The sequence below is a fragment of the Ambystoma mexicanum genome, chromosome 3p, assembly GCF_040938575.1.
Source record: "Ambystoma mexicanum isolate Mex_15411 chromosome 3p, UKY_AmexF1_1, whole genome shotgun sequence".
NCBI classification, from domain to species: Eukaryota; Metazoa; Chordata; class Amphibia; order Caudata; family Ambystomatidae; genus Ambystoma; species Ambystoma mexicanum.
In genome coordinates this window covers 1,172,034,591-1,172,049,043 of record NC_090925.1, presented here as the reverse complement: position 1 = coordinate 1,172,049,043, position 14,453 = coordinate 1,172,034,591, and the positions used below count along the sequence as shown (strand labels likewise).

The 14,453-nt window shown below is 50.0% G+C and overlaps 1 protein-coding gene across 2 annotated transcripts in view; it reads left to right on the top strand.

Moving 5' to 3' along the window:
• Positions 1-1,697: 1,697 nt before the first annotated feature.
• PITX1 (paired like homeodomain 1) overlaps positions 1,698-14,453 on the top strand; it is a 113,647-nt gene continuing 100,891 nt past the window's right edge. For both annotated transcript variants that reach the window (XM_069652582.1, XM_069652581.1), the window contains exons 1-2: positions 1,698-1,960; positions 6,561-6,617. In XM_069652582.1, the coding sequence (XP_069508683.1) occupies positions 6,572-6,617 (46 nt within the window). In that variant the 5' untranslated portion in view covers positions 1,698-1,960; positions 6,561-6,571. The remainder of the gene's footprint in view (positions 1,961-6,560; positions 6,618-14,453) is intronic.

Genomic DNA, 14,453 nt, shown 5'->3' with positions numbered 1-14,453 from the left:
ACGTTCCTCTGTGCGTAAATTGCCACACCGTCGAAGCGCGAGGAATCAGGCAGTAGGCGCTATAAAGGTAACCTTAATGGCCCCTCTGTGACGGGAACGCTGCATTGTCGCCCCCTGAACGCGTCGTATGACCCTGCCCACTCTGGGCAGAGCAGGGGGGAAAGGTTTACCCGCATATTGACACGACCCACGTGTGCGTGTGTGGATTCAGCAGGGGGTCCACTTTCTCGACGCCTGGTCCTCAGTGGTACACTTCAGCGTTTAATTAGAGCGCAAACGCTGCTTCTTGTCTCGTCGACACCCCCACCTCCCCCACGACCCCCACCCCCCTTCAATATCCCGAACTAGGGACTACCCGCGAACACCCGCCCTTCCCACGGAGGTGCCCGCGTTTTGCTAATGGGGTGTATAAGGCAGGCCAACCATGTGCTTCTTAGTGTGCCAGCTTCTTCTAATCCATTTAATTCATGATAAACTGGAAATCTATATGGATGCCAAACTGAGGCGGGCCTGGAAGAGGGAGTCTTGGGGGGCTTCGAATCGCACCCAAGTGATTTAATGATAGGATCTCCCCCGGGGCGCGGACCCAGGCTCGCGCAGCCCATTAGCGCTCATAGGCTGCTGCCCCCCGCCCCCCAGATCCTGTAATTTAGGGATTTAATACAAGGGAGGGTGGGCTGCAGGGACTGGGATTAAGCCGACAGCAGAAAGGCCCCCGCAGCAAATCCCCGCGCGAGGCCTTCTTACCCACGGCCGCCGTCCCATGATCCCATTGGCTGGAGAGCGACCACCACACGGCCGCCATTTACGCGTCAACATCCCGCTACTCTCTGCAGCGAAGGGGATACTGACAGCACTCCTGGCTCCCCAGCCCCTCACTACACAGTCCATGCCACGCTGTGCCAACAGAGCGCCGCGCCTCCACGGGCACTAAGCACATAGTAGCCAGCACAGATGTGACCCATAACGCAAAACAATGAGGCAGGGAGGAGGGAAGGAAGGAAGGACGGAAAGGAGGAAGGGAAGGGAAGGGAAGGGAAGGGAAGGAGAGAGGGAGGGAGGGAAGAATGAAGAGAGGAAGGAAGGAAGGAAGGAAGGAAGGAAGGAAGGAAGGAAGGAAGGAAGGAAGGAAGGAAGGAAGGAAGGAAGGAAGGAAGGAAGGAAGGAAGGAAGGAAGGAAGGAAGGAAGGAAGGAAGGAAGGAAGGAAGGAAGGAAGGAAGGAAGGAAGGAAGGAAGGAAGGAAGGAAGGAAGGAAGGAAGGAAGGAAGGAAGGAAGGAAGGAAGGAAGGAAGGAAGGAAGGAAGGAAGGAAGGAAGGAAGGAAGGAAGGAAGGAAGGAAGGAAGGAAGGAAGGAAGATCGATCTTGAAGGAAGGAAGGAAGATCTTAGCATGAAATTCCAGATACACAAATAGATCTATACATCATTAATACATAAACACATAGGGGGTGCTAGACAGACATAGATATATCGCCAGGGGGGTGATCCTTTTCAGAGGAGAATTGCTTTTGTAAATAGAATGTGAATTCTTAACGAGTGTCTCGCGTGAGATGTCTCGAGCCTGCGGGTCAGCACCACTGGCTTCACACTCGCGCCGCAATAAAGCACCGCGGGGCGGGGGGGCAGCTCTGTTTGACGGCGGGGATTAGTCAGCGTTTATCATGGAGTGTTTGAAGAGAGAGGGCTGGGAGCTGCACAGAGCAGGCCTGGGTGCAGCACAGGTTGGATCAGTCTGCACACACCGCCTTCACACATGCACACACGGATTGTCTCTCTCTCCCTCTGGGGCACCCTGGGATTCCTGTGACGTCACCGGGACTCTCCCGGAGAAAAGACTGTAGCGTCGGCGTAGGTGCCACAGCTCACACCGCTGGACAGAGGCTCCCCGGGACCGGCGCTGACTGGAGGATCTGTGAGCCAACACCCGATAGCTGCTCCAGCGCTGCCGATCACTTCACGGGTAAGCAACGGGCCGCGCCCTGCCCAGGGCGGGACTGAAGAGACCAGAGCCGGCCCTAACCCAGCACTGGGGCCGGACCCACTGCGCAGGAGAGCAAAGTGGGGGCGAACCTGAGGGGTGTGCGCCGTCGCCACGAGGGTGTAACCTGCGGCGGACAAGAGGCTAGGCTACCACCGACACTTGCGGGGGGCAGTACATGCTGCCACCACCAGGGTGCAACCTGCGGGCCACAAACTGGCGGCCTCCCACCCCAGGGAGCAAACGGTGTGCACCCTGCAAGGCTTAGGCGCCTAGCTGGCCGACTCAGCCCTTTCATCATTTTGCCACGATGAACTGGGTGCTTTAGGGCAGAGAATAAACCGCAAAAATGCTGCCCACAGAAATAAGAAACTACGAGGCTTAACTGGAACACGATGTTGTTACATGTGTGTATTTGACGCCAAGATGCCGGCAACGCCAGCTTCAGAGCGCTAGAAACAAACTTCGTCCGTTGGAGGAAAGAACGACACGGGTGTTGCCAGGCGCAGGGCTACTGGAGTCTGTTCGAGGGGGGTGTTTATGCTCGAGAAATGGTTAATAATATGCAGCGGCAGGGTTAGACACAAGTCCTTTAGGGGGGGCGAGGTGGGGGGTTATCAATTCTGAGATATTATAGTGCTGAGGTAGAGCCCTTCACCTCAGGCGGCAAGGTGTGGCCCCCGAAAGAACCTGTCAGACACGGGGTCAAACGTCCAGTGGTGTTAACAAAGCTCTCGCGGGACGGCCCTCGCAGGGCTGAAAGAAAGCGCCGAGGACCAACGCACACCGCACTCTGCTGTCCCGGGTAAAGAGTGCCAGCAAATGCCATGTCTATGAGAGGATCTTAAATGGATGCTCGGGCTGTACCGCGACATTCAATTGTTTTCAGAAAATGGAGCTGGGGATAAGGACAGTTAACGATTTACCCAAGAGCACACACATTGTCCAGGGGTGGGCTGGGATTGAATCCTGGTCCTATGTTGACAGAGCGGGCATTTTTGCCACTACGCCACGGGTCCCCTCCCCTGCTCCCCAGGGCAGCGGCATAGAACAAGAAGGGCCCCCTCTGGCACGCGTGCAGCGTGAGTGGCGGGCCCCTGCTGCCCCCTCCACACGGTCTCGCGTTCTCCAAGGGCGGCTTCGGCCTCTCAGCTCGGCTCCCTGACAGCCCGACGGAGGCCTCGGCCTCCTGCGCCCTTATTAATGATAACAATCTCCCAGACGCGGGAGATCGCGGGCTGCACAGCCTCCCGCGTGGAGTTTACACAAACTCAACCCCAGCTGGCGTCCATAAACCTCCGGGGGAGGGTGTACGCAGGGCCCGTAGTTCCACTCGCACCGCTGGCACAGGTTAGCCGACTGCAAGCGTGTGCACATCCTGTGCGGGGTGCCGGCGCGAACCTCTGCGCCTACACTCGGAGGCATGCAGACTGTGATATATATATATATATATATATATATATATATATATATATATATATATATATATATATATATATATACATACACACACACAACACCGAGAAAGTTATGGTGGGTTTAAAAGTGAAAAAGGGTGGCGTTGTGGAATGTGGGTCTTGGCTCAAATGGACTTTCCTGCACATATATATATATATATATATATATATATATATATATATATATATATATATATATATATCCCCGCGGTAACGGCCGTGTAGTTATGGTTAAGGTGATCAACCCATATATATATACACACACACAGACAGGTCTTACTAACAGACCATTAACAATGGGATTGCGCCACTGTAAAGGGTTTCAGTGAATCAGGCCCACACACTTTCTGGGGCCAGATGACAAACTCGGCGTCTGGGGGATTTACATTGTATGATCCCGCCAGGGCATATATGACTTTAAAAAGTATGCCCAAAACAGTGGGCAGCTGAGCTTAAATTGTGTGCCCAAACTCGCACCTAGAGAGTTAATATTGTATCCCTGAACTGCGAGCTAGCTGAACTCTGTGCCCAAACTCTGGGTAGGCCAAGATACACGGTGTGCCCACACTCTGGCGTGGCCCAACTGACTAGGCATTGGGTGCCCCAAGTCTGGGTTGGCTGACTATAGAATAATGTGCTTCGACTCTGCGGTGGCTAGTTTTACATAGTCTGCCCAACGCGTGGGTTCATCTGACTTGGCATTGCATGCCCAAGCTCTGGGGCTAGCTGGCATGTGTATGGACCCTGGGGCTAGCTGTATGCCCACGCTCTGTAGCTAGGCACCTCTGATTGTCTCTGGGGGCCCAAACCAAGGCCAGCTACCATTCATTACACGTGGGCCCGCGCTCCAGGGCATGCTGGCTTCTGGGACTGGCGATCGGGTCCGGTGTGAGACTTCGCCCTGGCAATAGGGGGTCTGGTGCCCAGGGAAGGGCTGGGGGCTCTGGGAAGGCGGCCTCAGACAGACGGGCCCCTCCGCCGGGGAGCTGGCTGGCCTTCCTCTTGAAGTCGCCGTCCCTGACATCTTTATGCCGTGTATAAATTCTTCGGGGTCCCTGCTCTTCGTCAGGCCTGACAAATATGCCCGAGCAGACCAGGCAGGGCGGTGGGGGCGGGGAGGGACTGGCGCTGGCGCAACCGGGGGAAGCGTGTCCCCCCAATCTATCAGCACTGCGGGGAGATGGTATTCACAGGGGCTGTTGTTCTGTTGTGTATGTCACATGCAAGGTCACGGCTGTCCAGGCTAAATAATATTGTTAAGGGGGCGCTATGTGTAAGGGACTTGTGTACGAAAGGGTAGGTAGATAGGCTCGTCTAGGCTGTGTGGCTTGCGTGCATCGTGTATTACTTCTAAGGGGGGGTCCTATGCGGGGAGGCGGCCGCGGGGGTATGTGTGGGCGTTTGCTCTATATACCATAGCACAGCGTAATGCTGCTATTATTGCTGTTTATATCGGTACAGGTGAGGGATCTGTGTGCTGTGTGTACCTAGAGAAGACGGCAGTTGTCGTACCAATATCGGTTGGGTGATATTGTATGTAAATATGTGCTCTGTAAAGCGCTTTGCATTAAGGCGCTATATAAATTACACATCATTATCCTTACTATGTATATATCATTTTAGGGGGATGAATTATGAATTGGGATAATACCTAACGGGCGGCGTGTTTATGTGTGTGTAGGTTTGGGGCGGTGTATGTGAACAGGAGGGCATTTGTTGTTTCGCTGTTGCCCGCTTGTGTATCTATATGTATGTATGTATATATATATATATACATACACACCCACACACACACAGCTATAGTGTATATACTGCCCTATAAGGATTCCCCTCAGTGTGCCATATGTGCTTTGGGGCAGGTTGCAGAATATAATGTGGCCTCTGTTGCCTTTATAATGCACTCGCGGGGCTGCGGAGCCTCAACCCCGACCGTGAACATATCACCTGGCGCTAAAAATGACAGCTCTGACATGGAGCAAGCTGCGAACCCCCGTATAAATGTAATACAGTAGTCACATGAAAGGCGCGCGAGGGGTTTTACTGGGGGTTAAGCTGCCGCGCCAGGCCCCCACTGCGGCCCGGGGTTTACTGCCCGGCTGCGTCAAGGCAGACTATAAACGTCCACGGAAAAGGGCCACTGTAACGTATGGCATGAGGAGGGGCGGTCAGGAAGAAACCGGAAGTGGAGGCCTGGGGGCCCGGCGGCTCCTGGAACGTACAGCGAATTGCCCCCCCTCCTTATAGTCCAAGTATTCTGCTTGTAAACCTTACCAGGTCATTGTTTATATGTCTTGTTCCCTCTTCAACACGCATTTTATGTTGTTCAATTGGAGTTAATGTTCTGAGTATATGGTGTGTACCTTATCTGCCCTGTTGGAGGGTACACTTCTCTAAAAGGTGTTTGCTAAGATAACGTCGTGTGTAATTGCGGACAGGGCAACCGTGGGCCGGTGCTGTTGAGTTTTATATTAAGACATTCGGGTGGAGCGCACATGAGCCGGCCGCTGGCCGCCATCTCGCGTGTCCCGTGCGCGGCTCATGTTAAGTGTGATGGCCGCTTGCCGCACTGACCAGGAGCGGGTGGGGGGCCTGCGAGGCTGCTGAGCGCTGGGGGCCGGAGGGGGGGGCAGTCCTCTCTGTTTATGTATGTGACTCTGGACCCACGGCAGATATAGCCAGCACATAAGGGGGCTTTCTTACTATAAACAGAGCGGCCTGCTCTGGGCACCTCTTGCTCTGTGTGTCCAGCGTAGCCTCTGGCCACCGTGGGGGAAACGCTGCGCGACTCCATATAAAATGCCAACAATGCACATGTACTTCAGAAACGTGCTTCGTGCCTCCCACCTTTCCCGGGAAGCCTCCCCTGCGACTATTTATTACTCCAGCAGAGCCACTACGTGGGAAACATACGCGCCGAGAGACAATGAAAACGCCTCATAAAGTCACACGACGCACCATAGTATAACGGGTTCAAAAACAATCTGCAAAAAATCGGGAAAATGTAAACAGTACATTACAGTAAACGTCGACATATCGAACGGCAATGTTTTAATGTTGTTTTGAGTGGTGCGCCGTGGCCATTTAAATACAGAATGTTAACGCACGGTCTGTTGTGTTGTTTGCAGAGGCCGTGCTGATGGAGCTGGGTCTTTCCAAGAGCGTGCCGTCCTACGTGGATCTGGGTAAGAAGACACGACCTTACTAAATGGCGAACATGGCATATAAGGCACACGGTTGTCGATTGCGGCCACCCCGTGCGTTTCATGCGCGCACTCTGCGGGCGTGCCTTGAAAACCACAGAGCTGGGCTGGGCGCTGACACGGGTTCAAACGAATGCACATTTGTATAAATACCCATGTGGGTTAAATCACGCCGGCTCTGCAAGTATTGCTTTGCGAGTTCCCTGTGAGTTCGGGTGCGGGTGTACCTGGGAGATACGGGTGCGCAGAAATGCCCCAAAGTAGGGTCTCCCCCGATGCACCCGCTCAGATTTCCGGGGCCCCCCTTTAAGATATCATTCATTTAAGATGTCAGTGCCTTACGGGTCTGGGCAGGGAGGAGCTTCACACTGAAGTCATATATAGGACTGTTCCCTTGTTTGTTCCGCGTTTTAAGAGGAGTAAACAGGGCAACACATGGCCACTCATTTCTTCTCTTTGCCCGATGTCATCTTTCTTCTCTGGCCTCTTCCACCAACCTTCCCTCCCGCGCCCCCGTTTCCTTCTTTGCGATATGCGCGCTGTTCTACTGGGTCTGCTTATAGGGCGGGATGGGCCGTGGGGAGTGGGGGGGGGGGTTCGGCTGTCAAAGTGTTGTCTTCTGTCCTTCGTTTTACTTGCCACATGTAATTATAAATACAGTACGCGTGTGTAGGGCTAAGGAGAGCACGTGTACTGAAAAGGTATACAAAGGTATCTTTTGTTTGAACGAAATACGGGCATTTTGTAATCGATTGTCAAACGAACAACTATTTCTTTTGTGGTGTGTTGGGGTGAATATGTGTCTTTACCAGATTGCAAAAAGCAGCCACTGTCAAAGCACGGTAGCGTGCACCATGTAGGAGCAACAGGCCTAGCCAATTGCAGTCCGCATTGCAAACCACACAACACCACAACTGCAGCATTATTACCAGATGCTGACCAGTACTGGGTAAGGGCGGCCTGATTAGTAGGCTATTATTCTGCATGACATGTTTTGCCAATGCTCATGTGAAATGAATACCCGCGCCTTAAGAGTGTCAATGAATGTATGAATGAACGTGATGTATTATGCAATGTAGGGAGGGCTACAGGCCTCTGGAACCCAGAACCTTGCAAGTTGGCACACTCTGGCGGCCTGTATCACTTCAGTGTTATTGCAATGGCATCTGAGCACTCCACACATCACTCATCGCGTACAAATATTGCTTATTAGTGCGCATGGTGGGTGCCAATATTGATGGACGTGTGTAATCGAGCAGAACCAATGGGAAGAGGGCTATAGGTTGCTGGCGGCCAGTTCACATCCGTGGGGCCAATTATATCCTCCTACATGTAGTCGGTCCTTCAGCCCATGTTTCAGATCCCCCAGCACTGGAAGACAATCGGGGAAACAAGGCAACGAACCTTCCCCGATCCTCCTATTCCCTGGCCCCTAACCTCTGGATATGAAAATAGGGTACAGGGTGTAGGACTTTAACACACCTTTGCGTTCTTCTTTAAAAAGAGCTGCAGACGTCATATTAATAAAGCACGTTCTCACTGGCTGTACCTTCACCCACCTCCCCAAGGGAAGCATCCCCATTTGAAAGGATGCAATGACTGGACAGTAATTAATTATATGTGATGAGAGAAGGACCAATTTGACTGATGAAGATGAAAATTAGGTAGCCGCTGTTGTGACATATTGACAGACTCTTCACCAATCGCGTGGCTTGAACCCTCACTGTCTTATCACGAAGAAGTGTACATTTTGCATTTATTGTACACAGAAAAGTACATGAGTTCATCTACTTCATTTTTCACATATAAACCCAGTACAATGTAAACGTTGCTAGCTTCGAGTGGAATCACACATCACTTTTAAGGCTCCAACCTTAACACATACATTTCTTCATCCGAATATTCCTACCTATTAGAATGTTTCAATGTCACCCACAAAGAACACTGTGGCCCCCTGAATCCCCCACTCCCTACGTGCCTCGCCCCCGCCCCCTAGTTCCAAGATTTGATCTAAAATTCGCCTGTTGCAGCACCTTTTTTAGTGCAGGAACCCAACATATGGAATTGAGATTTCATCCCAACTTCAACAAATTTAAGTGCCGATAATGTCCTTTGGGGCAGGCTGTACTATGTGGTAATGGCCCGCCGTCCTAGTAATGCCCTCGCTTTGCTCCGACCATTACCTCTGGACGGCGGACTGCTGCCACATGCTAAAGCCCTTTGCAAGAACATTATTTGCCATCGTCCAAACCCAATATAATGTTCGTTTTCAATGCTTTGTTCCCATTTCCGCTGCAACGCTTTGTTTACAGCACTTAGCATATTTCTAAGCATATTTTTAAATAGCGCTATTTAAACATGTGCATAGAAACATGCACATTTCTGAACAGGAGAGGGGTCAATCATCCACCGGGAATATTGGTTTTCTCACCTCCTGGAAGCCATCTTTTCTTTTATCGTGAAGGTCAGTGGGACGGAGAACATTGTCCTTCGGTTGTGAGGGGACTCCATTCACTGGAGGCCGCCATGAAGACTGCAAGGTGAGAGGTGGTATTCTGGACTCAGAAACCCTCTCCTTAACAAAATCACAACCCCTGTTTACACGATTGCCCCCTCCGCCCTCATTCCATATTAACTCGAGCCCAGGTTGAGTTTCTTTGCAAAACCATTTCCGCTTGCCCTCGTTAACTTGTGGTTTAGTCCGGTGTGAGTGCTTCCATTCATTTCTCTTTTACCTTGCACCCATTAAAGAATAAAAGCAAAAACAGAAGGTCGTTGGTGATTTGTTATAAATGAATCAGGCAATCATTTTATTAAAAACGAGCCCTGCCTTTTTTAATGTGATTTAGAGAACGTGTGCAGAATGACTCTGTTTTGTTTGGTATGCCGTTCACGCTGAAGTTGTGTGCTTTATATTGCATCTAAATAGCACTTCCCTTGAGAAACATAGACTCAGAGGATAAACAAACAGACAAATATTGTCGAAAGGAACGATACAGCTTTGCAGCTAGCAGCGTGCAGAAACAGGGCAGCTCCATAGGTCTGTGATTAAAAAGCGAATGCTTTTATTGCATCTCAGCCCCGGCTTCCATTCTGCTAATGTCTCGCTGTTTTTGCACATGCATCTAAGCTGCTAGAGCCGCGAGGATCTGGTTGACGAGAGAACGTGCGCGTGTGTAGAAACCCAGCGCATGTAAACACAGGAGCGGCGTGATCTGTTTCCGGACTACGGGTGGTCAGGTGGCTCAGAACAAAGCGGGCTGCGGAGACTGACAAAAGAAACGCCGCCCGCGCGCCTGGGGACGGGAGCGCGCGAGGGTCACGGTGCGCCCGGACGCAGCCTCCTCTGGGGGAAGAGAGCGCGCGCGGGTCACGGTGTGCCCGGACGCAGCGTCCTCTGGGGGAAGAGAGCGGCGCGGCCGCCAGGAGCTCCACACCCCTCACGCTCGTTTTACTAGAAAAGCGGGGACCTTTTAAAGGGATTCCCTCGGAGGTGGCGCATTTTATAAGCTGCCCGGGAAGCGGACCACACCGTTTTCACACAGCAGGTCTCCGGCAGCCAGCGGCTCTACTCTAAGGGAGCCTAATGTTTTACGTGTAACTGTCAGGCATTGCCCTGATTTACAAAACATTTTTAACACGTGGAAGTCCCGTTGAAAACGTTTTTGTAAATCAGGCCCAAAGCCCTTTGCATGCAGGTTTGTGCCCCCCCCCTCTCGGAGATGGAGTGGCCCAGTGGACTCATTTTGCTGAAAAAGTTGGGGGGGGGGCATGACATCAGAAGAAAACGTGCCCGTCCAAATGAATGGAGACAAAATGGTGGACCATGAAAGTTGAGGGGGACAAACACCCCTGTCCCCTCCTAAAATTACGCCCATGGACTGGCCTACAGAAAATTGTGACTGGGGCACAGTCATTTATATATGGACATGTGACTGACTTGCCCCAGCCAAACAGGCCGTTCAGTTGCCCTGGAAGCTTGCGAGTTTTCCCAGCGTCCCGGAAGGCCAAGCCCCTCGCCAGAGCAAAGCATAGAAAACAACTTAATCCTGCAGAAATATCACCTTGTACTTTCTTAACATGCTGCACATTAGCAAAATGACAGTGCGCTGGCGCTCCTAATCTGGCGGCTACTCTGCAGGTAGGTGGTCCCGGCCTGTCTTTCCCCTAGACTGCTCCGAGTCTAGTTTAAACCTATCCACTCCTCTAAGAGGCTTAAGGCTGGAATGTGCAGCCGTGGAGCGCTCTGCCTGGGGCCTCTTTCGTGGACTTAATTCTTTAAGTAAAGTGCCCATTTTCTGTTGAAATCACTGAAAGAAAATAGCAAATGTCAGCCCTCGCAAACACGGTTTAAGAATTTGCTAAGTGTAAGGCGAGGCTGTGTAATGTCCGACAATCCGATCCGAAGTGACGGCAACAGCACGGGGCGGTGTGGGGGAGCTGACGGCTCATTAGTTAAGTGAGCCCATGCTCCTTAAGCACTCTGCCCTGATTAACGAGTAGGAAGGAGGGGCTAATGTGAGGTGGCCATACAATCTGTGTGATAACTGCAACTCGGATACAAAGAGCACACTCCATTCTTAGCTGTGTCATACTTTAGTCCTTTATGTTATACTTCCTGTTATATATCCGGCTGTGTTATCCTGTTTTAGGTTACAATGCTTTCATTTTGTTATGATGAACTGTGTCTTGTTTTATGTTATCCAGTGCTGCGTTACATGATGGTACTGATTAATAAAAAACGTTTTTTTCAATGCGAAAATACCATTGAAAAGCACTTTGTAAATCAGGCCCTGTGTTCTGTGACACTCTCTAATATGCTATGCCTTGTTTTTGGTGCTTTCTCGTGTTATGTTATAACCTAACAGACGTATTTGTAAATCGCACGTTCACCCCCAAAATGGCATCTTGGTTCTAGTAACAGATTGTTTTTTGTTACCCAACTTAATGCTACTCATTGTGTCGACCTCAGAAGGATGAAGGGCTGAGTGGACCTGCCGGGATTCGAAACACAGGTCCCTCTAGTGGATGCATTAGTCCACTGAGCCACAGACCCAGTTATGTGTGGTTATATTTTTCAATGCTATCTTATGTGTAAAGGTCTCCCATATTAAGCCTAGCCCCCGACAAAGGGCAAGCCTGCACTTCGCAAGTTCCGGTTGCAACAGTGCTGACCCAGCCTTTCACCTTTCTGAGGTCTGTACTTTGAGTACCAATGCATTGGATAATAATAAGCTCTATTGTTACAGCGCTTAGAAGCGGGAAACAAATCCGGTTAAATCACTACATAAAATCACATATTATAGCGCTGTTATCCTGTGCTTCTAAACGTGATCTTGTGTTGTATTATGATATGGTTTAAGCTATAAATCTAAAATATTATGTTATTCTCTGTCATGGCACCTTCTATGTGTTGTTAGGGTTAAGCTGTGTGGTTTATTGCATAATGCGGCATGTTATGTTACACTACGTTGCATGATATTGTAGTTAATGTTCTCTTTGTTATAAGGGATCTTTTACAGCGCCCCAGTAAGATCATTTGCAACTTCATGGCGCTCAGTGCCCGAAAATAAACAATATCTGTCCAACTCTACGTAAAATATTAAGTTCTACAGTTTACAATTAGAACGAATGTTCGTGATAAAACGTTCACATCGCGTAGCTGATATCTCGTTATACGGGTGATAAACCGTCTGGCATGAATTGAAAACAAACAAATCCTCACACAAGCCTGTTGGAGGACGCTTTCGCCTCTGCTCCTGCACACGGGCTAAATTACATAGGTCATTTGACCAGGCCTTGAGTCAGGCCCTCTGTTATGACACTCAAAATTGTCTATTTCCAACCACTAGATTGCTGGATTTAAAAGTGCTTCCCGCTCCTTTCCGGCAATTAGCTCTGCAGTGCTGAGAGACCCAGCTGTCTCGGGACAGGGGCCTGCTCGGAGGGGGCGGGGGCGGTGGGGATGAGAGGGACCTGCCCTCGGCAGCACACTGATGTATTCTTCTGCGTCCTGTTGCTCTCGAGCGCACCCTGCCGCATTCTGCAGCGCGCTCCCTCCTGCGCTGCGATCTTCCCAGCTGCACTCCATCGGTGGGCCCGATTCATGGATTTTTTTGCACGGTTCAAAGTGACTTTTTCACTGCTGAAAAGTGACTTTGCACTGCCGAAACACACCCTAATTCATGGAACTGTGCAAAGTCAGTGCAAAGTTGTGCTGCAAAAATGATTTTGTACTGAATGATTTTGCACTGACTTTGCACAGTTCCAGGAATCGGGGTTTGTGTCAGTAGAGCAGAGTCACTTATCAGCACCGCAGTCGCTGGGAACCATGCAAAAAAATTACATGAATCGTACCCTGTGTCACATTTAACTTCAGTCTGGTGCATCCTGCTTTCTTGTGCACCCGTCTATATTTCCGCACGTGCTCGCATTATGCAACGCTGAATTGTTGTGTATCCTGCTGAACAACAAAGGACATTTTCCCATACTAAAACATTTCTGCAAATCAGGCCCTCGCTGCAGAAATACAGCCCCATGCAATTAGAACAATTTCTGTCGTGTGTATACTGTTTCGTTGTTAAAATTGTCGAATTCATCCATCGTGAAGAATCGCTGGATGTTTTACAGGAAGTAAACAGAGGAAACATGCAAACTCCTCTTAAGTGCACCGTAAGCGCGCATTTCCCCTACATGTGCCTAACCTTAGCCTGGCTGTTAACTTCAGTTATAAAGCAATTTCCGTGCACACATTCACAATTTTCTCCGTAGTATTTCGCTGGAAGGGGGTGGTACTAATTGTTGATTTACATTACGTCCATGATGACGTTACTCCGGTTGCACGACTTACTGACACTGAAAAAAGGACAGTCCAGTCACAAAAATACGACTTCTAAATTGATTGGAAGGGGGTCGCGCGGCCGTCATTTATCAACGCAGAACCGAGAACAAATCTGTTAGTTTGGTCGCTCTCTGCTATAGTTGTCCATATTATTACTGAAGCTTGTTCATGAACAGCGAAAAAAAGCGTATTTGGGTCACCTTGCGGGCCGCGTTGTCTTATCGAAAATGTCAAAAGAAGTTGGCAAGTGCTTCCAGAATGTTCGGATTGACTCGTAAGGTCTTTTTTTTGGTCCAACTTTGCAGAGGGGTTTTTTAGGGCAGCATATGAAACCAACTCCACCCGAAGCTCAGATCAGCATGTGCTGTCCCAGTCCTTTGACTGGGCCTCACAGTTTGAAAGGGATAATTGAATCTTGGATGTCAGACCCTTATCCTGGGGCACAACAGGGTCTTTTTAGGCCTTGGACGTCTATATGACATTCTGGACATTTTCTGCAGCTAAGATTCTGTTGCAATTCTAAATATGAATCATTTTTGTGTCACTGAAAGAGAGGGTTGGGGGTTATGAATAGTATTTGTTTTATTGTTATTTTGTATTTTGTTTTGGAAAAATTCTGAATAAATTGGTTAAAAAAAAAGAGGGGCTCACTTAAAGTACACAAACACAATCAAAACTAGACCTCCTAGATTGTCATAATTCAGTGTGGGAGGAACCGGCAGAGTAAGGGCAGATCTGCTTAAATCCACTGAAGGGTTAGCTGCAACTGCCCCGGAAGTGCCAAGAACTCAACAAGGTGCTTTCAAGAGTAATGTCAGTCCTTCAGAAGGGAGTGTGGTGTCAAAGAGCTCCAAGGGGCTTGTCATACGCCGTCAGACTCTAGTCCATCTCCCCACATCCCCTGATAAAACAGAGGATGTTTGATAGCAATCTGTCAGTAGCCCCTCCTTCTTTCTGCAGACGTTGTGTAATTTGCT